The following is a 25352-nucleotide window of genomic DNA, read 5'->3' as shown; positions in this document are numbered from 1 at the left end:
CCATCGAATAGTCGGCATCGGTGTCCAAATGAGGCACCTTGGCATTGAAGAATGTGTCTATCCTATGCCTCGATCGGGGTGACCTCCCCTTTCTGCTTCGCGAAAAAGTGAAGTCTATCTTCGTCAGTTATGCACCAAGTCAAGAACCGCTAAAACGCATGCACAATTCCCTCCCAATCTATGTTTTTGTCTTGGTCTACCTTCTCTTCATTGTCGTAGTTCATAACATCGTGAAGGCAGACAGGTAACTGATCACTCAAAGTCCCACAGGTCCAGCATTTGGTCCATCTGCTGCTGCCCGGTAACAGCTTCGTCTTCACTATCCTCCGTGGAAGAGAAGATCTTCTTCGGAATCTTGTATTCCACCACCGGAGGCTTCTTCTCTTTTTTTTTGAACTCGCTCTCCAGCAGGGTGGCGTAGCCGTGGTCGAGGAAGTCTTCAAGGTTGTACTGCTGCTTCGTGAATTGCTCAGAGATGATTCGAGCAATGCTCGCGACCGTGGGATGGTAGTGAGACTGGCAGGTCTCGAGTTCCCAGAGCGAGGAGTCGATCGCGCCAGTATGTTGTGGATTGGGCTCGTTCGGGTCGTAGGGATCGTTGCCCAGGTTATGCTTGAACTTTGTGTAGGGAGGATGTGGGTGTCGGTGAATCATGAAGGTAGTGGTTGGGTGTTGTTTGAGAAGGTTGTAAATAAATGGTATGATGGCCACGATGGCCGAGGGAGGCGCGAACAGACACAGTCGCGAGAGACGCTTGATGAAGCTCGCAATCGTCGCGGCGGGCAAGTGGTTCGTTGGGGACAGGAAGACGTCTAAATGCCGGAGCACGCGGCTGCGGTACTTGCTGTGTAGGAGATCCTTATCAAGCAGGGCGTACAAACGAGGGTAGAATGCAGGGTAGTCGAGGTTCTTTTTCGTCATTAGGTGGAACAGACCCGTAAGTGCCGGCACTGCGAGGCCCAAGTCCCGCATGTCGAGACTGTCGGTGAAGAAGTCCATCAAGATTTCCGGCCGGCGCAGGCTGTCAATAGAGCTGGCATCTTGAAGATGCTTGAGCAATTGCTTGCGCTGGGCCATGGTCATCGGCGCGGCAATCTGGGCGGCGTACCCATCCATGGCTGTCGAAGAAGGCATGCTGCACGAGTGATGGCAAGGAAGCAACAAAGAAAGACGTGATCGAGAGCGGTGGAGAGCACTGCTCTCAGACTATAAAGAGTGTAACCTCCAGTCTTCCGTGCTCAATGTGGTCAGTGTCGTGCTCTAACATCTCGAGGCGAGATGGACCGCGAACCCGCTCATCGAGCCAGATTATTTCTGCACATGCTGGTGGAGAATTCTGTGAGAGCCAAGAGGGGAGCGCAGGGAGGACAGACGGAGGGGTCCAGCACGTGCCTGGAGAGTCGCCTTCGTGACTGGCGGCGGTTGATTTGCTCGCTTCTGCGCTAACGTGGGTTAAGCTGGTCTTTCGACCATTGACAAGCCACGCCAGTGAAGATCGGCACGCTAATACGGAGTACCACAATATTTGCTGTCCTAGTCCAACGCATTGATATTGAAGCGCAAGCTCTCTTGTTTACAATGCTTTACGTACGCGTGCACATGGTAGACTCTAGTATTCTTTGCCTCAAGATACGAGGAAGTCCCCTGCGCAATCTATGAGAAAGCAACCAGCCAATGCCACACTAAGGAAGAAATGCTCTTCACAGATGCCTAGACCGCAAACAGCTCACACGATAACAATAACTGCTCAGCGTCGTAGACTACGCCATGGTCTACGCTGATTGCGCAGAGCCAAGATGCCTCCAAGCAAGGATGACAGCCATGGTGTCGAAGGAGTCGGTTAGAAGCATCTTTGTCTTTTTAGCGGATGTAACAAGGCCCGGCTGTCCGCTCCATAGATCCTGCGACGCACTCACACGGGTAAAATGCAAGATCACTCCAGAACCCCTGGTTGAAGATGAAGCATGTGCTATGGGATATGATGCCAGACATATTGCAAAGTCCATGAAAAAGCAGTCGGGACCTGACTCTGTTGTCTCGTCTCCCGGCAAGATATCGAGATCTTGTTCTCGAAAGCGTTGTCCTCACTCGAAGTGGAAGCGAACAAATCCTCAGGGCATTCAGATAGTCTTCTACAGTAACAGTGCGAGTACTCCGTAAACCTTCGCAAACGCGGCGGGTTTCCGCCAAATTGTTGTTGGTCCATGTACGGTGGAGCAGTCAAACCCTTGCTCTTGCAGGTGAGTACGAATTGCTGCACCGTACTCTGCACTATCCACATACAGTTTAGCGCCTCATCGAGCTTCTCTCAATCGGCCCAGCATCAATTCTCGCAACGTCAGGGAGCTAGCTTGCACGACCACTGCCCAGGCACACACATCACCCTCAATAATGGCGTCCAGACTGGCGAGGAGCGTGGCCGGTTAGTCTTCTGCCACATCTCGAGCTCACAAATAGGAAACTAACAGGGGACGTCCTGCACAGGAGCCAGCAAACTCCGCCCATCAACCCTCCCTCTCCGTGCTCTGACAGCAAGCACCAGCACCCCATTAACCACATGTCGCCACCAGTCGAACGTCCCATCTGAGCAAGACCCCAAGAAAGCCGCCCAATCCATCGTGGATGCCCTGCCGGGCACGTCGCTCGCGTCCAAGACCGCCATCCTCTCCGCGGGCGCCGGCGTTTCCGTGTGGGCCATCAGCAATGAACTGTACGTCCTGAACGAGGAATCAGTCGTGGCGTTTTGTCTATTGTCCGTCTTCTACGGCATCTTCCGATACATGGGACCCATGTACAGCGATTGGGCGGACAACCAGGTGCAGCGGATCAAGGACGTCTTGAACCAGGCGCGGGCAGGTCACGCCGGGTCAGTCAAGGCGCGGATCGAAGAGGTCAAGCCCTTGAGCAACGTCGTGGATATCACCAAGCAGTTGTTTGAGGTGTCAAAGGTACAGTAACCCGCAATCCCTGGGTCGAGAACCGATGCGACATACTCACACGCTGGGGACTTTTACTGACTTGAGGGCCAGGAAACCGCCCGCCTCGAGGCCGAAGCCTTCGAGCTCGAGCAGCGCACCGCTCTGGCTGCCGAGGCCAAGAATGTCCTGGACAGCTGGGTCCGCTACGAGGGGCAAGTCAAGCAGCGCCAGCAGAAGGAATTGGCGGATAGCATCATCGCCAAGGTGACCAAGGAGTTGGAAAATCCCAAGGTGTTGCAGCAGATTTTGAACCAGAGTGTCGCGGATGTAGAGAGGTTGGTTGCAAGCAAGAGTCAGTGAGCAGTCAAAATGGACAAGCTAGACTGGGTGACCGCGTGACTGCGTAAGCTCAAGACGTGTTGGTGTGGTGAGATACAGGAGCAAGGTGGACTGAGGACGTGCAGACAAGGGCCTTCAAGTGGGAAGGCGGTTCAATGTTGTACATAAAATAGCTCTCTTTAGAGGCCTCACCGAAGGGGTATCATTGCCTTTACACCAGTCCGTTCTTGAAGCCGCCCAGCCCTTCCGTAGCGTCAAATCACGAGGTATCTCTCCGTCACACCTCTCGCCATCTCCATGTTCCCGCTCATTGCATAAATCGTAGACATCGCATACGCCGCGTCCATGGTGAAATCCGTGTACTTCATCGTGTCCTCTCGGTCGATACCCGAGGAGGGAACTGCCAAAGAGAGCATCTTCTGATAGCCATTGACAGCCAAATCAGCCATGCCAAGCATGTGGCAGCATCTCGCACGATTGAACTCGATTTCCCGCTCTATCAACACGTCCAGACCCTCTAAATCCAGCTGCCTTTCGTTTTCTTCTTTCTGCTCCTGCAGCTTTCTATGCGCCCACTCCCGTCTCGCATCCGCATACTGCTCAAAAAAGGCCCACCCCTGCAGTAATATCATGTGCCGATTATTGCACTTCTTGAAAAAGGTAAGATGCATATACGTCAATGCAATACTCAACCAGATGACGGGATTCTTTGGGTTGAGGGACTGGGCGCGAAAGAAGTAATTCAAAGCGCCGATGAAGGTGCCGGCCGCGTTCAGGATCTGGCCGTAGAGGAGAAGAAGGAGGGCGTTTAGTTCTGTGATTTCCGAGCCTTGTTGCTGGACCTGTTGCTGCTCGGGCGGGGTGGTCAGCCGCTGTTCAGGTTGATCTACAAATGCTGGTGTTTCTGATTGTCGTTGCTCAGCCTGTTGTGAGAGTCCTGGTGTCTCTCTGGTCCTGTCTCCGATGGGGGCATTTCCGTACGGGGGAGTTTGAGTTGCGGTCCTCTCCCCGAGTTCGGTGCTGCGAGCACTCCTGGATGCTGGTGTGCCTGCGAGGTCGTCCTTGCTGCGGGTGCTTTGCTCTTCAGCGTCTGCGCCCTTTCGCATGAAATCTGGCGCCGGCCCGAAAACTGGAGGGTCATAGTCCATGGGTAAAGACGAATCGGCTAGGAGGAGCTGTTTTAGCACAAATTGGTGCATCGATCGGCCACGAAACATGGCATTCTTCATCTGCCCATCCTTGCCGTTCTTGTCGAGCTCGTGGGGGTACAGCAGGTTGATAGCTGCGAACAGACGATATGCATCGTTGTTGAACTCGTACGTCTTCAGAAACCACCGTAACACCACGTTATAAAGCGTGTCTTCATCTCTTAGCGTCATAGCACAGGCAAGGTATGTGATGTGGATTTGCAACAGTGTCTGCGGGTCACGCTTCCAGATGATGCAGCCCAATGCGGCATCAATCGTGGTGTAGCAGCGATGCTGGGCATCTGGATCAGGGCTCTGTGACAGGAGAAGAGCGTACTCGAGGAAGATGTCCAGCCAATCTGAGAAGGCGATTTCGCGGTACTCCATTGGCAGATTTGACTCGACCGATGGGATCGGGATATCTGCGTCGAGCTCTTGCTCTTGGACCTGCTTGATCTCCTGTTGTTCTTGCCATCTCTTTCTTGTTTCCAGCAATGTCCCACGGGCAAGGCCACTAACTTTCGCTATGCGATCATCAGAATAGAAGGTGCGGTTGCTCCTAAAGTCTTTGAGGAGCGTGTCGGCACATCCCATCCACGTGTGTTGGGCAAGCTCGTCGCCGGCTCTCATGGCCTCGGTGCTGTCCAGCAAACTCTGGTAGAGTCCGTTAATGGCATCGGTCCGACGTGCATCCCTCTCCTTGGCTGTCGGTCGTTTCGCCTTGAACTCGTATTTCGGCAGGGCCGCTTGAAATCGAGCTGGGGGTCGATCTTGTCTATTTTGTGCAACCTTTCTCGCGATCAACCTTGCCATCTCCCGCTGATTCGCAGGTGGCAGCTCGTCGCCATATTCCAAACCCTCGTCCTCCCTCCCTCCTTCCCCAGCCGATTCCGCCTCGGTTGGCCGTCTCCTCGGGAGTCGCCTTCTGTTCCTCCCTCGGCCAACCATCTCTAATTTACTCTCGATTCGGTCGACCGGTACGCCGCCAGTGTAGTCCCCCGACAGTTGGAAAGCTTCCTTGAGTGTCTTTTCTGCTTCCTCACGGGCATAGCGTAGCTGCTTCGGCTCGTACTTGCGCTTGCCATGGTCGGGGAGTAAACTTTCGGCAAGCCTAACAGCCGCTCGAGCGCTCTCCATCGCCATTTCCTTGTCACCGAAGTCCGCAAAGAGCTTAGAGAGCTGGGTGCTGGCCTCCACAGACTTCTCATCCCCCTGCCTGGCCTCCTCGTAACATTCTATGGCTTGCGTCTTGTTACCACACATGTAGGAGCTGGCTCCGATACCCAGCCAGAAGTCGGTGTGTGAATACGCATTGGTCTCTTTTAGAGCTTCGTAGTAGCGAAGCGCTTGATCGTATTCTTTAGCGTCGTGCAAGGCTTCGGCAACTTCCAGGAACAAATCGGGATAGTCGAAGACGTTGGCGCTCTCATCTCTGGCATCGGGTTCGAGCCACTCAAAATGAGCCAATGCTTCATCCAAAGCCTCCTGTCCCTGCCGCAAACGGAGCATTCCCAGTCTGACTCGAATTTCTAGTGGAAGTCCGGCACCGTATGCCTCAGCTGGGTATCTGCCTAGAACAAACTCAGGTACCAGGACTCTGCGAGGTTCATCCTCCGAGTCAAATTCCCGGTCATCATCAGTAAACCGATCCCAGTAGACTTCTTCTGTTCTGCCAAGTAACCAGCGCGATAACTGCTTCAGCACCTTCAGGGCGTTCGAGATGGCCAGATCGGGTGGTTCTTCCAGGGCGAGAATTTGAGCGTAGACGAGGATGTCCGCCCAGGAGAAAGACTCTTCATCTTGAAACCCGTTCTCTTGGTAGTAGGTCAGCGTCGTTTCATACACCTCTTTCGCACGGGTAATGTCCCTGAGGTCGATACATATCTCTGCAATTTGTCGCAAAACACTAGAATTCCTGGGCATCACCTCAAGAATAGCCTCCAGATCTTTCATGGCTTTGGTATAGTGGGTTAGCTCCCGGTTGACAGCAGCTCGTTGGAACCGAGCTTCGACATGCCTATCCCTAGCACTAGGGACGTGGATGATACGAGAGAAACAGTAGCTGGCCTGTTGCAAAGCAACCTCACGCCTCCCTTTGTACCGTTCCAGGTGCGCGGACGCTGCTTGAAACCACACTTCAGGGTCGGTCGGAGTAGCGTGGGCGGCCAGAAAGAGAGTGGCCAGGGCGTTCTCATCCTCACCTCTTGAAAATAAGAGCTCGGCTCGAAGAGCGTGAGCGGAGTAGATCTCCGGGTTGATTGCGAGGGCCTGACTGACTAGATCGAGAGCTTTGTCGGAATCCTGCTCGTCGATGAAAGCTTCCAGCGCCTGCGTGTAGAGTGCGTTGAATTCAGGGCCAGGGTCGATGGCAGGTCGCGGGCCGATTTTCATGCCCTTGCTCCATCCGCCAGGGTGTCCTGTTCCTTTCTTGCGTCGCTTAACGGGCTGGCGGTCCGACACCGGTACTTTTGGGCGGCCTCTTTTCCTAGCGCCAGTGGCGATAGCACTGCCAGTATCAATGGCGTCCTCATGCGATGCCGGTTGCTCAGATTGGGTTATGGATACATTGGAAGCACCGCCCAACTCAACTTCAGTCGGCGGCTGGCCCCAAGTTCGGCCCACATGCTGAGGCATATCCTGTACTCGATCCTCTCCATGGTGAAGTTGCTGTCGGGGGGGATGTGGAACGTGAGTTGTGAGGCGATCTAGCGCTCCATTGGCCTGGTGGGTGAAGAACGATTGATGCAGTTGAGTGTCTTGTACAACAGGCCCATGTATTTGGGCGTACGATGAGGGATGGTTCCATGTCTGTGGTTGTGATTGGAAGAGTGATTGACTGAAAGCGAGGAATCTGCTGTGACTTGCTGTAGCAGGGTGCTGTGGCTGTGGCTGATATCGGGAGAAGAAATGACCCGCGGACAAGGTTTGCTCGAGTGGTGTAGCTGTATGTACTGGCGGACGGGGACCCAGACCACGGAGAGGACTCACTAAACCGACTGCATCGTCTTCGGACACTAGCGGTCGCCGCTCCCGTTCTCGTGGGTGCACTTCCTCCGGGGTTAGTGGAGGGATGTAGGCCTGCCATGAATACTGTGGTATGCTGAAAGACGAGACGGTCTTTGCTGGAGGTTGTGACCCATCAGGGTTGAGGCCGCTCATCTCTCATGGTCGTTGGCGTAGTGCGAATGGGTAAATTGCCGATCGATGGGGGACAGTTCCCGATGAGTCTACTATGTAGGACCTGCTTGAACATGAGGATGTGCAGGTCGGCGCTGTTTAGCTGTTTGAGGAAATTTTCTCCGTGCCACTCGAGCGAAGGAAGCGAATGACTAACGATGCCAATGTGTTAGTGGGTGGGAGGGCGAAAGCTCGGCGACATTGCGAGGTGATGGAGCGGATTTGATTGATAGTTCACTTCGCGCTCAGAACGAACAGACCACGGCCTATCGAGGGGCTGGACGAAAATTATCGGGAATGAGCCCGGATAGCGACCACTGGTGGAAAATTGACGTGCCAATACCCATGGCCCCTCCTCTGGCAAAGTGGCATATCATCATAGCTACAGCATCTCCGAAACCCCACCTCATCATGCTCACGCTCTCAGCGTGTCGTGAGAGGAATGGAAAACAAAAACCCCACCCGGGCCGGCAGGTCGATGGTTGATAATTCCTCATCCTCCTGTTGCTCTACGAGTACTTGATCTCCCCGACTCCTTGTTCATTGTACCTTCCTCAACCTCGCCCATCTATCAATATGCCTTCCGATACAGCTGGAAAGGTAAGTCAAGCCAGGTGCTCCGGACGATAGGGATTTGTGCTGACGACGGATCTCGCTAGACCATCACTTGCAAGGTATGCTCTCACACAGGGCTCGCCGTATGTGTCAACGATTGACTTGTTACAGGCGGCCGTCGCCTGGGAAGCCGGCAAAGACCTTTCAATCGAGGATGTCGAGGTCGCTCCCCCCAAGGCCCACGAGGTCCGCATCCAGATCTACTATACTGGCGTCTGCCACACTGGTATGCCGAGCATATGACGGGTAAGAGCCGGAAGCTGAAAACGAGACACAGATGCATATACTTTGTCCGGCAAAGACCCGGAGGGCGCCTTCCCTATCATCCTGGGGCACGAAGGTGCCGGCATTGTCGAATCCGTGGGAGAGGGTGTCACCAATGTGAAGGTTGGAGATAATGTTGTCGCGCTCTAGTAAGTCGTCCTTGCGTAGCATGGTCCGGCAACTGACCGTGAAAGCACTCCCGAATGCAAGGAATGCAAATTCTGCGTATCTGGCAAGACCAACCTCTGCGGCAAGATCCGAGCAACTCAGGGTCGAGGTGTGATGCCGGATGGGACGTCGAGGTTCAAGTGCAAGGGCCAAGACCTGCTTCACTTCATGGGAACCTCCACCTTCTCGCAGTACACCGTCGTCGCCGACATCTCCGTTGTGGCCATCACAGATAAAGCTCCGATGGACAGGACCTGCCTGCTGGGGTGCGGTATCACTACCGGTTACGGTGCTGCCGTGATTACTGCCGATGTCGAAAAGGGCTCGAATATCGCTGTATTTGGCGCGGGCTGTGTTGGCCTGTCGGTTATCCAAGGTGCCGTTAAGAACGGTGCGGGCAAGATCATCGTGGTCGACGTGAACGACAAGAAGAAGGAATGGGCGGAAAAGTTTGGCGGTACTGACTTCGTCAACCCCACCAAGTTGGATGGCCAGACTATCCAGGAGAAGCTGGTCGAGATGACCGACGGCGGCTGTGACTATACCTTTGACTGCACGGGCAACGTTGGAGTTATGCGGTCCGCTCTCGAGGCCTGTCACAAAGGCTGGGGTCAGTCCATCATCATTGGTGTCGCCCCAGCCGGTGCCGAGATCTCCACGAGGCCATTCCAGCTCGTCACGGGCGTAAGTGTTTTCGAACTTGCCTCTTCGGTTCACAACCTGTTTTTCCGTTGAGACAAATACTGACCTGGAGTGATATGCAGAGAGTCTGGCGCGGTTGCGCTTTCGGAGGTGTCAAGGGCCGCACCCAGCTTCCTGGCCTGGTCCAAGACTACCTGGATGGCAAGCTCAAAGTGGACGAGTTCATCACCCACCGTCAGCCATTGGACAAGATAAACGAAGCCTTCCATGATATGCATGCCGGCGATTGCATCCGATGTGTGGTTAACATGAGGGAAGCCTGACCACACTCGGGGTAATAGAACTTCCTCCGGCTGATCTCTCAATGAGCTGACTCGTTTCCACACAGCCCCCGCCTCTGAACAAAACAGGTCCTTGGTGTCCTGAACCTCGTGATTCGACGATGGTCAAGCGGGCGTGTCGCTCTCCGATTGCAATTGCATGTGACCGTTCATCACATGAGGGAATGCAATGTGCAAGACACCACTAGGCGGCCACAGAAAAAGTATTGGAATTAAATCTTCGAACCATGGATTCTTACTCTTTTTGTGCTCTTGTACAGGATGTGCTCTCTCCTCCGCTTCAAGTATGAAGGCTCCAAGGCTGCGCCCAGATCAGGGGTAGCAGGAGTAGTGCTCCAGGACGCGTGCTCTAGCCCAGCAATCTCTGTGTTTCTCTTGCGATCGTAATGCTCCAAGCGGGAGTAGAAATTCCTCAAGTGACGGTATTGAGTGCTATCTTAGAGGCTCCGCTTTTTGGTGACTTCAATATCAAGGTACAAAGGATATCAGGACCAGAGGCAGCGCGAAAATGCCCTGCAATATCCGCCTGCAACCAAACGATGCGATGTGCTTGAAACCAACCCGCGAAAACTGGTTGAAACACGGACAACGTGGCAGGTTGCCAGGGTGCGGCTTGTTCTACGAGGTACTCCGTATGGGTCTCGAGTTTGCTGGACGGCCTCAAGTTGTGCCCTAGATCTCGGAAGTTGGCCATCCCGGAGAGCTTCCATTCCAGGCGTGTCTTTAGTGGCGCTCCCGCTTCTCAAGCATTCCCAGTTCTGGCGGTGTCGGTGTGACATGGCGATGCGATTGGTGAATGGCCTTCCTCTTCTAGAAGCAGCTGACTTTTTCAAGCAACCGAATCGCGGACTTGCAGGCGCTCAAACACGCCTTCCCTGACCGTAACTGAAGGATCGAGCCTCGCTCACCAGTCCTTGGTGCTCTCGATCTCGGGCGTTTCGGATTCTCGCCTGCGGTGGCGTACCCTGTACACCCACTTCGCACTTTCCATACGTTCTTAACGCCGCTTCCGGGACCAGATCCAGCATGACCACTGCAGCAGCCGCGTTCCGGTGTTCTGGGAAATATCAGACTCGGACCCTTTGCATAAAGGATCATCTCTCTTCTTCAAAATGGTCAACAGCATGGCTTGACAGTACTCCAGTCGCTTCGAGAGCCGGACGCTCAACACTGCACGTTCTACGCAAACCACTGTCGATGTCGCCACTACTTTGACTAGCCGTTCGGTCCTTGAAACCTCGTTCTGTGTTCGAGGCAGCAAAGCATTTCAGGAGGACTGTCAGCATCTCTCAGAAGCGCCAATTCAATATGCATCATCGCGCGGATATCGAGGCCTCCGATCCGCTGCTAAAGGAACCGAGCCAGATCGGAAAGGGGGACCAGAATTATGGCTCTCAGCGTCAGAGTGGAAATGCAGATCTGGATTTCCCTATGCGTAAGCCGCCTCTCCAATAGAAAGCTCAAGCTACCGTTCTGACGGTCAAGTAGCAAGCTGGGCGCAACCGACAATGTACGGGCACAGCAAGCAATTATTACCTCAAGCTATTGCCCACCGTGGCTTCAAGGCCGAACACCCCGAGAACACAATGGACTCTTTCATCGGGGCTGTCAAAGTGGGGGCACATGCCATTGAAACCGATATTCATTTGACCAAGGACGGGGTGGTAGTTCTTTCCCATGTAAGTTCCCAGCAGGTGTGTACGGGCGTAGTCACTGATCTTGCAGGATCCTGATTTAAAACGGTGCTTTGGGCTGAAGGACAAGGTAATCGAATGCGACTGGAAATTTTTGAGCAGCGTCCGCACACTTCGCGAGCCACACGTTCCCATGCCACGACTACAAGACCTGCTTGAATACGTTGCGCAGCCCGGCTTGGAGCATATCTGGCTGTTCCTCGACATCAAGCTGGACAACGATTCTGATGATGTAATGAGGCTGATTGCGAAGACGCTGGCGTCTGTCCATCCTGGAGCCCGACCGTGGAACAACAGAGTCATTCTGGGAATCTGGGCAGCCAAATATCTTCCGCTATGTGCCAAGTATCTTTCAGGGTTTCCCGTCTCGCACATCGGGTTCTCCACGGTTTATGCGAGGCAGTTCCTGAAGGTACCCAACGTATCGTTCAGCATGCATCAAAAAGTACTATTCGGTCCCTTCGGCTCCCGCTTCATGCGCGACGTGCGAAGGGCGAATCGACCACTCTACGCTTGGACGGTCAACGACACCAACCTCATGAAGTGGGGTATTCAGCATCAGCTGGCTGGGGTTGTCACAGATGATCCGAAGAGATTCAGAAGGATATGTGAAGGGTGGGACGATCAGAAAGAACCGCCAGTCAGACAGACGTGGGTTCAATGGTTCTACACGATATATGTGTGGATATTAATCGCCGTCTTCTCCCGGCCTTTCAGGCGCAAGTTTCCCGAAACGGTGGAGCAGTATATTCAGAAGAAGAACATCCGAGCTAAGGCAGCCGAAACGGTAGAGGAGCTGTGACTCGAAGGGATGGACCAGAACTTCGGCATTAGACAGACCCAGCATATGCTGTTCGAAGCGATATTTTCAGTAGACGGCAGCTCTTAGACAGTTTCGCAACGGATGACTTTCGCAGAAGACTATCTAGTGCTTGAGTTTGCAACCATTTTTGAGAGGTGGAACAAGATTCGAAAGGGCCTCAACGGGCAATATTCACATGGGTCTGGGAGATATGTAACGCCGGTGACATAGAGTGTGTAGAACATGTTTACTCCATCCGGAGAGTATCACTGTAACTTGGCTGGCCCCCCACTTCCTACCCACCCGCGACGCGTGACTTTTACGCGTCTTGAAAATGCGCCTCCCACTCCATATTCACCAACTCCCCTCCCCCAGCTGCACCAGCAGCTGCCCACGCACGTCACCATGCCCCGCGAGATCATCACCATCCAGGCTGGCCAGTGTGGAAACGCAATAGGTTCTCGCTTCTGGCAACAACTATGTCAGGAGCACGGCATCTCCCGTGACGGAAACCTCGAAGACTTTGCGACTGAAGGCGGTGACCGCAAAGATGTTTTCTTCTACCAATCCGACGACACACGCTACATCCCGCGTGCGATACTCGTCGACCTGGAACCTCGAGTGATCAACGGCATACAAAGCGGTCCGTACAAGAACATCTATAACCCCGAGAATTTCTTCATCGGCGAGCATGGCATGGGCGCCGGGAACAACTGGGCTGCGGGCTACGCTGCGGGAGAGAGGGTACAAGAGGAGATCTTTGACATGATTGATCGAGAGGCGGATGGAAGTGACTCGCTGGAGGGGTTCATGTTGCTGCATTCCATAGCCGGCGGTACAGGATCGGGACTCGGATCGTACCTCCTCGAGCGCATGAACGACCGGTTCCCCAAGAAGATCATACAGACGTACTCGGTGTTTCCGGATACGGCGACAGGCGACGTCGTGGTCAACCCCTACAACAGTCTACTCACCATGCGGCGCTTAACACAGAACGCCGACTGCGTGGTGGTTCTCGACAATGGGGCGTTGTCGAGCATCGCCTCCGAGAGACTGCATGTCCAGGAACCTTCTTTCCAACAGACAAATCAACTGGTCTCGACAGTCATGTCGGCCTCTACGACGACGCTCAGATACCCGGGCTACATGCACAACGACCTGGTGGGGATCATTGCCTCGTTGATCCCCACGCCACGATGCCACTTCCTGATGACCGCCTACACCCCCTTCACGGGCGACAATGTGGATCAAGCGAAGACGGTTCGCAAAACTACGGTACTGGATGTGATGCGCCGCCTCTTGCAGCCCAAGAACCGAATGGTGTCGATCAACCCCTCAAAGTCCTCGTGCTACATCTCGATCCTGAACATCATTCAGGGCGAGGCCGATCCCACGGACGTGCACAAGTCCCTCCTCCGCATTCGAGAACGACGCATGGCGAACTTCATACCCTGGGGTCCGGCTTCGATCCAGGTTGCTTTGACCAAGAAGTCCCCTTACCTCCAGAACACGCACCGAGTCTCTGGGCTCATGCTTGCCAACCACACCAGCGTTGCCACGCTGTTCAGGAGGATAGTGGTGCAATACGAGAAGATGCGGAAGAGAAATGCATATCTGGAGCAGTACAAGAAGGAAGCACCCTTCTCGGAAGGGCTGGGTGAATTCGACGAGGCGAAAGAGGTGGTCATGGGCTTGGTCGGAGAATACGAGGCGGCTGAGAAGGACGACTACCTTGACCCTGATGCTGGAGATAGGAAGGCGGATGGCGCGTAATCGAGCCTGGCGGTCGCGTACGTACCTATGGACGACTCAATGATCCTCAGCCGTCGAATTTCTGTGACGGAGGTGGCCTGCACGAGGGTCTGGATACGAAGCTTAAACTGGAACTTTGAATGACTGCATGAGAGACGATGATATGATGGCGCATAAAGTTTTTATGTGACCACGAGTGTTGACCACTTGGCAACAAGATGTGGGATGGAGATAAGAATCACGTTGAGATGCATGTGGTCATGGACCCCGAAAACGAACTGTGTTGCAAAGCACAGTAGACAGATCTTCCGCTCCAATGCTTGCAGCTATCTCTCAGTTTCCGACTACGCCAATAACAGCAAAGAAGTACCAAACATCGTCAGAAGCAGCGAGCGGCCGAGGTCCGCGCTGCAAGTGCACATCGACCCTTGTCTCGCCATACCTATGAGCGCATGATCAATATGTTATCACGGTTATCTCGAATCAACCAAGGGTTGCAATATGATTGTCAGAAATCCCAAGCTCTGATAAGGGCAAATTCCGACTGCAAACCGGCATCGGACACGAGGACGAACAGCTGCAGACATGATGCTTGCGAACAGACTTGTCACTTTCCTACGCAGTCGGCGACTGAACGAGAGCAAACAGATTCATGTCCGATGCCGCATCGTTACTGTGCCAGGAAACCAACCGGTCCATTTGACAAAGACGCCGCCCCACGAAAACCGCGTATGAGGTGAGGACAACAATCAATGTGGGCTGTTATTGCTGCAAGCTACTCCCGTACAGGTGACAACAAGGCAATTGTCCCAATTGTCTTGGCTCGTTGGCCGGCCTTTGGGATGTTTTTAGTGGACATCACAGAGACCAGCGCGCAGGCTCTTTGAGCAGGGCAACCTCTCAAGCGGCTGGCCACTGCGGTCAGCAGGATTAGCATGTTGCTTTGGGCCACGCACAGGCACGTAAGGGTCGCAAGCGCTGGCCCGTGATCTGGACCTTCAGGGACGGTCGGCAGGGTCAGTGGAGACGAAGCACGGCTCCAACAGAGAGTCAGTCGGAGGTACTGTAATAGTAGTGGTGAGCGCATGGTATCGAATGGAGACGAGCTTGACAAGAGGCAGATGAACCCAAAAGTCTGCCGCGCTTGCCACTCTTTGTTAGTTATGATCAGCAACCGGAGAAATCAGCTGGGCCTCTTGAATAATTGACCATGCGCTTCATCCCATCACATCGGCTTGCAGCTCAACCATCAGCTCAGACTGAATATCGATTCATCGCAACTCGGCGACTTGTCTCGTTCGCCAGTGTTCGGCACTCCATTAACTGGGCTGCATTACCGCGTAACCCCCCTAATCCGCGCCTTTTACCTCCGTTACAACCTTAAAAACTAAATTCTACGAGTCCTCGTACGAAGCAGCTGCTTTTGGTGCTTGTCCATGTGCTGGCTCCGTCCCAAAGTATCCGATCCCTTGGATCCGCATCCGCCATCCACGCCAACCGTGATATCCACAATCGCAGGATCCAGGGTTTCCTCATCGCCTCCAAATCAGCCACCCTGACACTAATCCACATAACTACAGTAGCCGCCTGTTGCCTCATCGTTTGTCTCCAACCTTGCTTCGGACCATCTGACTAGGTCCTTGCTACGAACGGAGAACCATCCACTGCCAGGCAATACATTACACGGCTCTGCCCTTCTCACAATCTTCACTTCCTCCATCCTCATCTACCACTTCTACACCTGCTTCTAGGACAGTCCGTCTTCTTTCAGCGCCCTTGAACCTAGCAACCGGTCACGCTATCGCTCGGACTAGCACCGACACCCTCATTAGTCGGCCGACGCTCCGCTCTTCTCCATCCGAATTCGTCATCAGTCACGAGCCTGTCTGCTGCATCCGACTGTTTGTCACCCGCCTCAAAGTCTTGACTTCGGTCTGATCTTGTTAACACTTCCGAAGTCTGATCTTGTTAACACTTGCCATCTGTCTTGCCAACACCCACCTCACCGTCAACATGAATCGCTCAAGATCAGGCTCTGCCTCCTCCAACACATCATCCAGCAAGGAGCTTCCCGCCGACAACATGGCTATCCAGGTGCAGATCAGTGGTGGCAAGAGTAAGCAGTGCCTTCTAGAAGTCGCGCGAGTTAATGTATCCTGACAAATGCCTCACAGCGATCAAACTCAATGTCCGACCCGTCCACACCGTCTCGAACGTCCTCGAGTTCCTTTCCGCATCGACGAGCTTACCAGCCGACGTACAACTCATGCTCGACGGCAAGCCACTAGACCCGTCCACCACCGTTGGCGAGCTCAAGCTTGGAGAATTATCCACTTTGAAACTCTCATCGCCATCGCGAAGTCCCACAGCGGCCACAGATCCACCACAACAACCACAATCAGAGATGACGGCAATCCAACCCCCGACGCCCTCCTCGTCCACACCCGTTCCTTCGTCCGGCGCTTCGACCCCCAAGAAGAAGTCGAACAAGCCTCGCTGCTCCAAGGACGGATGCAAAACAGCGGCCCAGCCGATCGTCGGAGATTGCGGGTTCTGTCAGAAGCGCTTCTGCGGCAAGCACCGCATGTTGGAGTCCCATAACTGCGAAGGCCTAGCGGATGCTCGAAAGGCGGACAAGGACAGGAATACCGCCAAACTGCAGGGCGAGCGAACCGTCATGCTCCGCGGTCTATAGGTGGCGGCGCATCCACTTGGGCCTAGCCAAGAGGAGAGAACACCACCACAGCCACGGCTTTGATCTTTCGTGTGTCGTCTTTATTCTTCACTTCGGCGCGGTCACTAAATTATTACTGCGCGGCGTTCGGGTGGTGACGGCCCGGTCTGTCGATCGGCGGTACACTGGGATTCGTACAGTATCTGGGCAACGACTCTCGGGATGGGCATCGGCATCAGTTAGGTACGGGATTCGCAAGGCTCCGGTACGGGTACGAGCACGGGCAACGGTATCTACTGTATCTTCGCAGGTTCAGAGCGCCACTCATGGCTGGCAAAAAGGGATCCAGCCTGGGATGTTTTCCTGTGCCTTTCTGTGCATGGGTTAGAAATGGCAGTGGCATTCCGCCTCGCTCATGACGGGCCATCTACACTATACGGTACTGTATAGAGGTAGATTCAACAAATTTCCCAAATCTATCAGGCATCCAAGCACGGTGAAAGAACTCATCGCCGTTCGGAGCATCCCTCCTGCTTTCGTGTTTGGCGCCAGAATTTTGTAACAATAGGAGCGCCGGGAGGATAGCGAATGAACCACGGTGAAACGACCGCATCGCCGTTTCTTTATAAATGTGAAAGGACCTCACCGGCGTTCATTCATTGCATTCATTTCCGAATCCCATGTTTGGCGTGAGACTTTGGCAACAACACTGTAGGGCATAGAGGAGATAGGCAAGCTCGGTTAGGGGCTTACCCCGGTGAGCGTGGTGCCTTTAGTGAATCTGATACAGTTATTGCTTTCTCTGCCCTCTACTGTGCTGGATCATGATGGGTGGTGTCCTTTATACACTTGGCCTACCTACCTAGTATATAAGGAGGTGAAGGCGATCTACATAAGGTAGACTCTGTGCTCGGCGACCATCGAAGCCGTGTCGCGTCACCGGGCAGGACATGTTATTGTACGTAGGTATGGAGGCCTGTATGCAGGTGTGCTATTGTACTTGCGTTGTGTAGTATCGATGACTGTTTGCAGGTACATTAGGTATATCAGGGAGGGCATCGCATTAGCATTGCATGGCACGGGACGGGATTGCACTACATACTGTAATTGGTTTACGGTAGATTCCATTCCTATCTTCCTAGGTATCTTCCTACCTAATATCTCTACCCCTCGGCACACTGGTACTGGATGCTTGGATGAACGTAAGGAGTATGCCCGTAGAAAAACGGTCCAGGTACAGCTCGTCCGTGTTCGGCGTGTTTGTAATGATTAGTGATATTCATTCGGCAGGATTGCGTATGTAGCTTGCTTGAGCCATCAAAGTCATTGTATGGAGTATGGCGGGCTGGCTTGCGTAGCATGCTTTCACCAACAAGTTCTTCTATTCCAGCATAGCTTGCTTGCTTGCACTCTTAGATCCTTCTGTTCCTGCGCGGGTTGCTTTCACCTTTGGGTCTTTCTATTCGTGCATGGGTTACAGTCAATTTACCCCGGGGTCCTTGTACTCCTGCGTGGCTTGCATTTTACCATCAAGTCCCTCTATTCCTGCGTGGATTGCTTGTCTCGGTCGCATTGTCGTCGGCCGGCGTCTTCCTTGTCCTGGTCCTGGAGCAATGGTGAAGAGGTACCTAGGTAGATAGCTAGATAGGTGTGATGAGCGCCTGCTCAGCACACATCGCCGCAGATCTGGAGTTGAGGGCGCGATATCGGGTGGGAACTTCTCGCGCTTGGTAGCCAAGGACAGTAGATTATGGGCGAGGTGTGTGAGGAGCCTAGCCGAGCCACAGAGGGAATGACTTGCCGGGACTTGTATTGTCATCTCCTCGACACTCAGTATGGATCAAGCAACGAAATTGACTTTGAGGTCTTGTGCCCGTAACTTGGGCGGTGATGGGCCCCCCTCCTATGCGGTTGTTCTCGTACACACTGGAGTTGATACCTAGATTGTGGTTTGGGCGGTCCTGAAGACGGTCTTGCCTCCCACGGCGTGGTCTACGACACAGAGTGTGACGCCTTGCAGACGCTAACTTGTAGTCTCGCGGTTCTCCCAGTAGTTGAAGGTGCTGATCTGTTTCACATCCCAGGGCGGCGCTACCCCATTGTTGTTGACCGCAGCACCCTCCTGGAATCTGCCTGCATCTCTTTTCCGCTTGCAATATTTCCTGGCGCACTTTTCCACATGGTCCCAGTCGTCCGACTTCAGATAAGTCTTCACTGCCTTGCCGTCGTCGTGGAGTCTGCGAAATGCCTCGCGCACCCATGAAAGGCAATTGAACGCCGAGTCGTCGCCGCGGATAGGCATGTCCCGCAGTATCGACCGGAGGCGCTCTTCATCCGAGACTTTGCAGACAGCCACACGGACTAAGCATCTCTGCGCACCTGTACTCAACGGGATGTCTTGCTCCTCATAGAGATACCTGTCCGACTGCTCGTCGAGGTGGGCCACATGGTACCGCGTCCCCGCGTCTGTTCGGCAGGCCGTCTGGGGCCCAACTACGAGGGTCCAGTGGTACGAGTCACAGCTGGAGACGTTGCGGAAGGTAGAAGCCGTTGAAGAGTCTCCGCGCGGATAAAGTGCAACGTACAGTCGCGGTTTGTCCTTTGTGGGCTTCGCGGAGGAGGAGGAGGAGGACAAGGCGCGGAGGAAGTGAGGCCTGGAACTAGGGCTTGTAGGAGCCATTGCTCTTGCAGGCTTTCTGTGGACGAAGTGGATAAGTGTCAGTCATACAGAAGAAGGGCAGACCGGCGTGATGAGGTGCGACACATGATTATTGAGCCGAGTTTCCTGCGTTCAGCTCGTATGCGGAGGACGAGGCAGGGCGCGATGCACTCGCTTTTGGTGGGGAGGAGGATTAGAAACCACCAAAGTTCGAACCATGTGAGACACAGGTGGCTCGCTTCCGGGGGTCGGCTAAACTGTTGTTAGTGCAGCGATATATGTTGAAGAAGATTGGTCACTGCTGAGTGAGTCTTCTCGATGCATTGTTGAGCCATTTCAGCACATAGGATAAAGAGTATTGAACATGAGATGGTTACACTTGTTAGGAAACCCCGCGTCCCGAATACGTGATCAGTATGTGCACAAGGAAAACTTCCTCCAGCGACACAAGATGTCCCGCAGCGATTAACAGCTGCTGGCTGGCTCATTGGATCCATCTCCTAAGAGCCAGTACGGAGTACTGCGTAGGACAAGTATGGAGCATCATGGTCAAGGGAAGTCTCTGCATTTCCATGTCCTGCAGAAGCCCATCTGCGTACACCACATCATCCCACGTCAAAAAGGCTTGAGGAGTCCGAAGAAGCATGACGGCGAGCACGGATATTCCGGAGCACAAGGCGGCGGACTTGACCAACAGGTAAAAGCCCGCTGGAGATCTTAGGGCGTTCAGCCACAGTTTGTGGCGGTGCAGATGACGAGGCAGAATGCTTAATTACCCAAACGATGCCTTGATTCGTCACGTTGCGTCACTCTGGGAACCAGCTGTGGCGTCCCTAAACCACGAGCGGCAGCCGCCTGAGGGCTGTGATGACCAGAAGCACGCCGAAACACACGTCATGTGGCTCGATCACGTCCTTCATTCCTTGGACCGTGCCCAGAAGGGCCAGGTTAGACAAAATTAGTGTCCAAGATGCAGGCAGGCGAGGCAGGATGTTCGTAATCTGGACGAGGACTCGGGTTGACCAGTGAGTGACTGCGTCCGGCCCCAGCCATCCTACAGGTGACAGGCTCATCTAAATAGGCTCGCTGGATCTTCCGGCGCGCAATCTTCCTGCCTTCTGTTTCCTCTTCACTACATACTGTTCTCCCATCGACTATCGCTTCGTTCTAGAAATCCTCGCAACTGTGTCTATTGATTCACAAGTCGATTCTCTAATCCCAGCACTACCACCCACAACACCATCAACATGCCGTTCACTGCATCGTAAGTTGTTCCGGGCACCTTCCGTGCCCTTCCGCGCCGTGCGCCGCAGAGCTGACACTGCTTTGCAGCGACATCTGCAAGATCATTCTTGCCATCATCCTCCCTCCTCTCGGTGTCTTCCTTGAGAGAGGTTGCAATGCCGACTTCTTCATCAACATCCTGCTTACAATCCTGGGTTATATTCCGGGTATCATCCACGCACTGTACGTTCAGGCGCACCAAGCCAATCTTACAGATACGCGCCGGATGCATGCTAACACATGGACCAGCTACATCATCCTGAAGTACTGAGCGACGAGCACCACATACCTCTCGATGCCCGCTGCGATCCGCTAGCTTCTGACAAGGACCGACCCAACCTTGTCGAAACTCTTGATATCCCCATTGCTTGTGATTCTCAGAGCATGATGCACGTAGAACTTCCACGACTTGCCCAGCACAACAGATCGAGCACCAGATCGGCTTCCGCGATTGATTGACAAGCGCAAGATTTGCTTGGCAACAGACGGGCAATTCAACTTGGATAGGGAAGTGCAACATGGGCTATTGTACAACTCGTTTGCTGGACGGATGAGAGCATTTCCGTCCTACTTCGGCGCGACAAGGACATCAATGCTGCTGCACGTGGTCTGGATGTAAACAGCTTAATTCGGCATAATGAGACAACCTGTTACCTCTCAGTAGTCAGTTTCTCTTTGTTTATGCTTTGTTCTAATGCGTGCGGGAGCTCGGATTGACTAGTTCTGACAGCCTTGTGGTATGGTGAAACCGAACTTGTTCCTCGGAGCTTGGATTTCCGGAGCCTTGGATTCTAGCATCTTGCACTTAGTCAAGGCTGGGAATCCTGGCTGTTCGAGATTCTTTGCACGGCAGTGCGCGTCATCCGAGGCTAGATAGAGTCACTTGCAATCTTAACGTCCTGGGAGACAACAGGTTGTCAATGTTGTCCTGTAGCAGGATGACAAAAACCGCCGGATGCCGGAGGATGATACAGAGACCGAAGTCGGGCGCCAGGACATCCGCGACCAGCGCAGTCAGCTCACTGTCAAAGACAACTCAATTACACAGGGCAACGCAAGCAGGATTGCATCGGTGACGAATAACAAATACCCAGGGGCCCGTCTTGCTCATCATCAATCAGCGAGGAAGCGCCCGTTCGCGCCCAGTTTTCCGTAACCGCCTGGTCATATCCGAGCCCTGCAGCCATTGCGCAAGGATAGCTAGGGCTCGCTCACGTGACAACTCCTGGCGTTCGCTTAGGACAATCCCTAACCGCTGGCTCGGCGACTACGCTTCATCCAATGCTTCACATTCGACCATGTTCACCATGATGCTTCCTCGGTTTCAGGCCATACAACCTATCGCTGTCCAGTGTGGAAGCCGCCATCGTCATACAGCCGCGAGGATGTCCTGCTCAGGGACAAAACTTCTACGTCGACCCTGCTCGAGGGGTAAGGTAAGGGCAAAAGTGTAAACCCAAGGATCATGACCCCAGATTGCCTTTGCGGCGCATATCTGCAGCAAATCTCCCCGTGTTGTCGCTGCTGAAGATCGCTTTCCTGTTGTTGAACACTGTGTACCTGCAAACCAGTCGTGTCGTGACCGTTCACAGAAACATTTCCGCAAACGGACCTTTCGAAGGCATGAGCCATCAGCGATGACAAAGGCCACCCACTCGACATGCGGTACCCTACGTGGACCTCTCCGAGTCCGGCGTCGACTTTACACGATGGCCTCGAGCTCCGTGCCCGACAAGCCTCAACAAATACGAGTACCTGCCTCCCTCAATCCATCCTCTCGACAGTCCCGAGTTGCGCAGTCAGTTGCATTGCATCCTTCACCGGTCTCAACTACCCAGGTGCCACCTGCGCCAACACCTCAGATCTCAGCTACCTGTGCATACAGCCAAATACTGCTGGGCTCACAATTGGAGAGGGGTCGGTACAGTGCGTTGTGGCGTCTTGTAGCGGACAGGAGCAGCGAGACGTGGACGTGTACAACATCTGTGATGGTATAGCAAATGCCCAACCGAGGACGGCTCGAACCATCACAGCTACGATAATCGCAAGTGCCACCTCGTCAGCTACCTCGACATCTTCCACGATGGAAAGCCTCCCTGTTACAATCGGCAACCCGACGACGACTGAGGATGTGAGTACGATTGTGATGGCCACTGACAGCCCAACCTGGATAATAGCGGCATCATCGGCGACATCGACGTCTGCAGCTGCTCCTTCTGCTTCTAGCATGTCTTTGGAGCCCTCGGCAACATCTGCTGCCAGTGCTATGTCTGACAAACCTTCCCCTAGCGGAGGTCTCACAACCCCTCAGATAGCCGGGATAGCCATCGGCGGTGCCGCTACCGTGGTGGTAGTTCTCGGTTTGTTCATGCTTACATTATGGATGCGCCGACGGCGCCGTCAACGTCGTCGAAGTCAGAGGCGATCGAGGATTATAGAGCAGACACCTCCCCCGAATTATCAAAGTCCACCGAAAAAGGCTACACCGATATTCGACGACATTGGCTCGTCGCTAACAGTGCCTCAGGCGAACGGTCGCTTCTATGGCGCCCAGCAGCCGATGGAAGAAAAGAGGAGAAGCTTCTGGCGAAAGAGCATTCGACCGGAAGACATCGGCGTCGCTGTTTCGCCAAAGGTACCTGGCGAACACTCCCCCGTTAGCGCATCGTCTGAGCAGAGTTCCTCTTTCCTCCTGCCCGCCGTGCCTGTTGCAGCACTGCGACCTGCGCCTCTTGATCTTGAGGCTACAAGGGATCGCAGGAGATATACCCAACGGCCTGTTAGTGATGTCACCGAGTTTGATGATGAACCCCAGATCAGGGCGCAAGAGCCCGAGCGGATCCTCATTGACAACCAGCCGTTTATCCTAGAAAAGCCGCCACTGGCGAAAAGACCACGAGGAGCTCCATCGAACCTGAAACTGCCAGCGGTGCCCGAAAGTTCTCCTCGAAATGCATCACAGGCACGAATTCCCCTGACACCGACATATGACAACGGAAACGTCGATTTTGCATCACCACCCAGCGTTCGTTCGCCTATGGTAACACAAGGACCGGTTCCTGTGGCCGAACGCAAGTTGCCTTCGTCATCAATGTACGCAAGCAGAAACGTCTTGCGGAAGAATCCGCCTCCAAGACTACCTCTGCGAGTGGTCACTGGTCGATCGGTTGAGCCTCTCACGCAGCCGCGTAGTGCTCCCCGTCCACCTCAGGCACCTCCAACGACGCAGAAGGCAGGGTCCGCACGAAACGAGATCTCAGCACTACAGAGACAGAGCTCTGTCAGCTCGGTATATACCGAGATTGAAGAAGACACGACGCCGGAAGAGATAAACAAACAGCTTGGGCTGCGAGCCAACCCGCCAACAGCTATCACCTCTACATTTCCGCAGCAAGTAGCTGCGAGCCAAGGGAGCCCGATCAAGGATCTAAGATATCCCGAAATACCGCGCTCGGCGGCCGTATCGAGGCAAGCAGAGAAATCTGCACAACCTCGCGCAAGCCCCAGTCTGGCATCAACTCCAGTGCCTGCCCCAAGAACCATCCCGGCCGTGCGACCAAAGAGGGACGAGCTTGTCCGAGCCGAAGCCAGCTTTATGGTAACGGATACAACTTCCTCGGATGGATATTATTCTGACTCGACCATCGAGTTTCCTATCCCGCCCACGTTTAAGACTCGAATGTCAAGTCTGTCTCAACTGAGGAACAATCCCTCCAGTGGGAACAAAGGCATTATACCTCCAAAGACGCTCACTTTTCTACACGAGTCCTCCTCGGAGACAAAGACGGTGGATGTCACAATACCGCAGCGGTCGCCGTCCACCAAAGCTCGATTGACACCAAAACAATCAAGCACCGGGGATTTGTATATAACGGTTGAGATCTGAGGAGCCATCCTTGACAGCCAGTGCTTTTTTCCCAGCTTTGTATTACTATTTCGCATCAGATGAAGGTCATTTTACATCCCAGATACCAGTACAATGTACTGTAGCGTGAAAGCCTAGCGGCGACACAGGTTAGATGGCTTTATGGAGAGAGAATGATAGCACGAAAATACAAACATTTAATCTTGCTTGTTCCGGGATTACCACCTCCGTATGTACCCCTGCCAACCCCAGTCTGACAGGGTTCAGGGGTCTTTTAATAGGGAGCCAAGAAAATCACTCTCCATGACCTTGACCTTCGCACGCCATCTTTAGATCCGTTTAACGAAGGTCCAAACCGTTTAACGAGGCCTTTCGTCCTTCTATAGTCGTTTCTTGATACGCGCGCCTTGTATGAAAATACACCTCGGCTCCGGAGACCACCGCGTTGCTCGAAGCTAAGCTATGCTAAAGGGAATCTTGCCTTGTCGCCAAGGGAAAATAGTGACTGAGATCCCTCATGGCACACGCAAAGTGAGACGGCATTTATCCAACCGTGTTGCGCTGAATGCGCAGACCCCGGCGGAAAGAACAAGAGTCGAGTCACAGCACGCTGCAAAACCTCGAAGGGTTTCATGGGCTAAGGCATCATCCCGATCAAATAGTTCGGTGGGCGGAGAGAGATCAGCCCTTCAACGATCTCCAGGTCCTGGAAACAGATCCACCCGCGATGATGATAAAGGTGGAGGTATTCGAGAAGGGTTCACCTGGTCGACGAAGGATCCGGCCCTCGTGGTGAGTGCAATGTTCCTCTACAAGATCCACCTCACCCACTTTCGAGTCACTCTGTCAACTTGTACTTGAAAGCTCTAATGCAAGCTCAGAATCTACAACCACTGCTAGCTGCTGTTGCAAATTATCGGGGCAAAAGGGAAGTGGTGAGGACGATAGTCGTATTGGCGACGCCGTCTCTG

The 25352-nt window shown here is 53.8% G+C and overlaps 10 protein-coding genes across 10 annotated transcripts; 7 read left to right on the top strand and 3 right to left on the bottom strand.

Moving 5' to 3' along the window:
* Positions 1-252: 252 nt before the first annotated feature.
* A1O7_09688 (uncharacterized protein) lies at positions 253-1116 on the bottom strand (the record flags this gene model as incomplete). Its single annotated transcript, XM_007763674.1, has 1 exon — positions 253-1116. The coding sequence occupies one exon, from the start codon at positions 1114-1116 to the stop codon at positions 253-255; it is 864 nt and encodes a 287-aa protein (XP_007761864.1).
* A 1275-nt stretch (positions 1117-2391) lies between these two features.
* Positions 2392-3278, top strand: A1O7_09687 (ATP synthase subunit 4, mitochondrial; the record flags this gene model as incomplete). Its single annotated transcript, XM_007763673.1, has 3 exons — positions 2392-2422; positions 2485-2948; positions 3030-3278. 3 exons carry the CDS (start codon positions 2392-2394, stop codon positions 3276-3278), a joined length of 744 nt encoding a protein of 247 aa, XP_007761863.1.
* A 233-nt stretch (positions 3279-3511) lies between these two features.
* Positions 3512-7078, bottom strand: A1O7_09686 (uncharacterized protein; the record flags this gene model as incomplete). Its single annotated transcript, XM_007763672.1, has 1 exon — positions 3512-7078. The coding sequence occupies one exon, from the start codon at positions 7076-7078 to the stop codon at positions 3512-3514; it is 3567 nt and encodes a 1188-aa protein (XP_007761862.1).
* Positions 7079-8197: 1119 nt separating this feature from the next.
* A1O7_09685 (S-(hydroxymethyl)glutathione dehydrogenase) lies at positions 8198-9633 on the top strand (the record flags this gene model as incomplete). The annotated part of the gene is made up of 6 exons (XM_007763671.1): positions 8198-8221; positions 8281-8295; positions 8348-8462; positions 8508-8649; positions 8695-9352; positions 9433-9633. The coding sequence occupies 6 exons, from the start codon at positions 8198-8200 to the stop codon at positions 9631-9633; spliced, it is 1155 nt and encodes a 384-aa protein (XP_007761861.1).
* A 1526-nt stretch (positions 9634-11159) lies between these two features.
* Positions 11160-12147, top strand: A1O7_09684 (uncharacterized protein; the record flags this gene model as incomplete). Its single annotated transcript, XM_007763670.1, has 2 exons — positions 11160-11330; positions 11377-12147. The coding sequence occupies 2 exons, from the start codon at positions 11160-11162 to the stop codon at positions 12145-12147; spliced, it is 942 nt and encodes a 313-aa protein (XP_007761860.1).
* Positions 12148-12552: 405 nt separating this feature from the next.
* Positions 12553-13920, top strand: A1O7_09683 (tubulin gamma chain; the record flags this gene model as incomplete). The annotated part of the gene is made up of 1 exon (XM_007763669.1): positions 12553-13920. The coding sequence occupies one exon, from the start codon at positions 12553-12555 to the stop codon at positions 13918-13920; it is 1368 nt and encodes a 455-aa protein (XP_007761859.1).
* Positions 13921-15912: 1992 nt separating this feature from the next.
* On the top strand, positions 15913-16594 carry A1O7_09682 (uncharacterized protein; the record flags this gene model as incomplete). Its single annotated transcript, XM_007763668.1, has 2 exons — positions 15913-16015; positions 16074-16594. The coding sequence occupies 2 exons, from the start codon at positions 15913-15915 to the stop codon at positions 16592-16594; spliced, it is 624 nt and encodes a 207-aa protein (XP_007761858.1).
* Positions 16595-18596: 2002 nt separating this feature from the next.
* On the bottom strand, positions 18597-19253 carry A1O7_09681 (uncharacterized protein; the record flags this gene model as incomplete). Its single annotated transcript, XM_007763667.1, has 1 exon — positions 18597-19253. One exon carries the CDS (start codon positions 19251-19253, stop codon positions 18597-18599), a length of 657 nt encoding a protein of 218 aa, XP_007761857.1.
* A 1226-nt stretch (positions 19254-20479) lies between these two features.
* Positions 20480-20787, top strand: A1O7_09680 (plasma membrane proteolipid 3; the record flags this gene model as incomplete). The annotated part of the gene is made up of 2 exons (XM_007763666.1): positions 20480-20496; positions 20565-20787. 2 exons carry the CDS (start codon positions 20480-20482, stop codon positions 20785-20787), a joined length of 240 nt encoding a protein of 79 aa, XP_007761856.1.
* A 1812-nt stretch (positions 20788-22599) lies between these two features.
* On the top strand, positions 22600-24402 carry A1O7_09679 (uncharacterized protein; the record flags this gene model as incomplete). Its single annotated transcript, XM_007763665.1, has 1 exon — positions 22600-24402. One exon carries the CDS (start codon positions 22600-22602, stop codon positions 24400-24402), a length of 1803 nt encoding a protein of 600 aa, XP_007761855.1.
* Positions 24403-25352: the final 950 nt, after the last annotated feature.

The sequence above is a fragment of the Cladophialophora yegresii genome (genome assembly GCF_000585515.1).
Source record: "Cladophialophora yegresii CBS 114405 chromosome Unknown aczIN-supercont1.7, whole genome shotgun sequence".
In the NCBI taxonomy this organism is placed as follows: Eukaryota; Fungi; Ascomycota; class Eurotiomycetes; order Chaetothyriales; family Herpotrichiellaceae; genus Cladophialophora; species Cladophialophora yegresii.
This window is presented reverse-complemented; position numbering and strand designations above follow the sequence as displayed.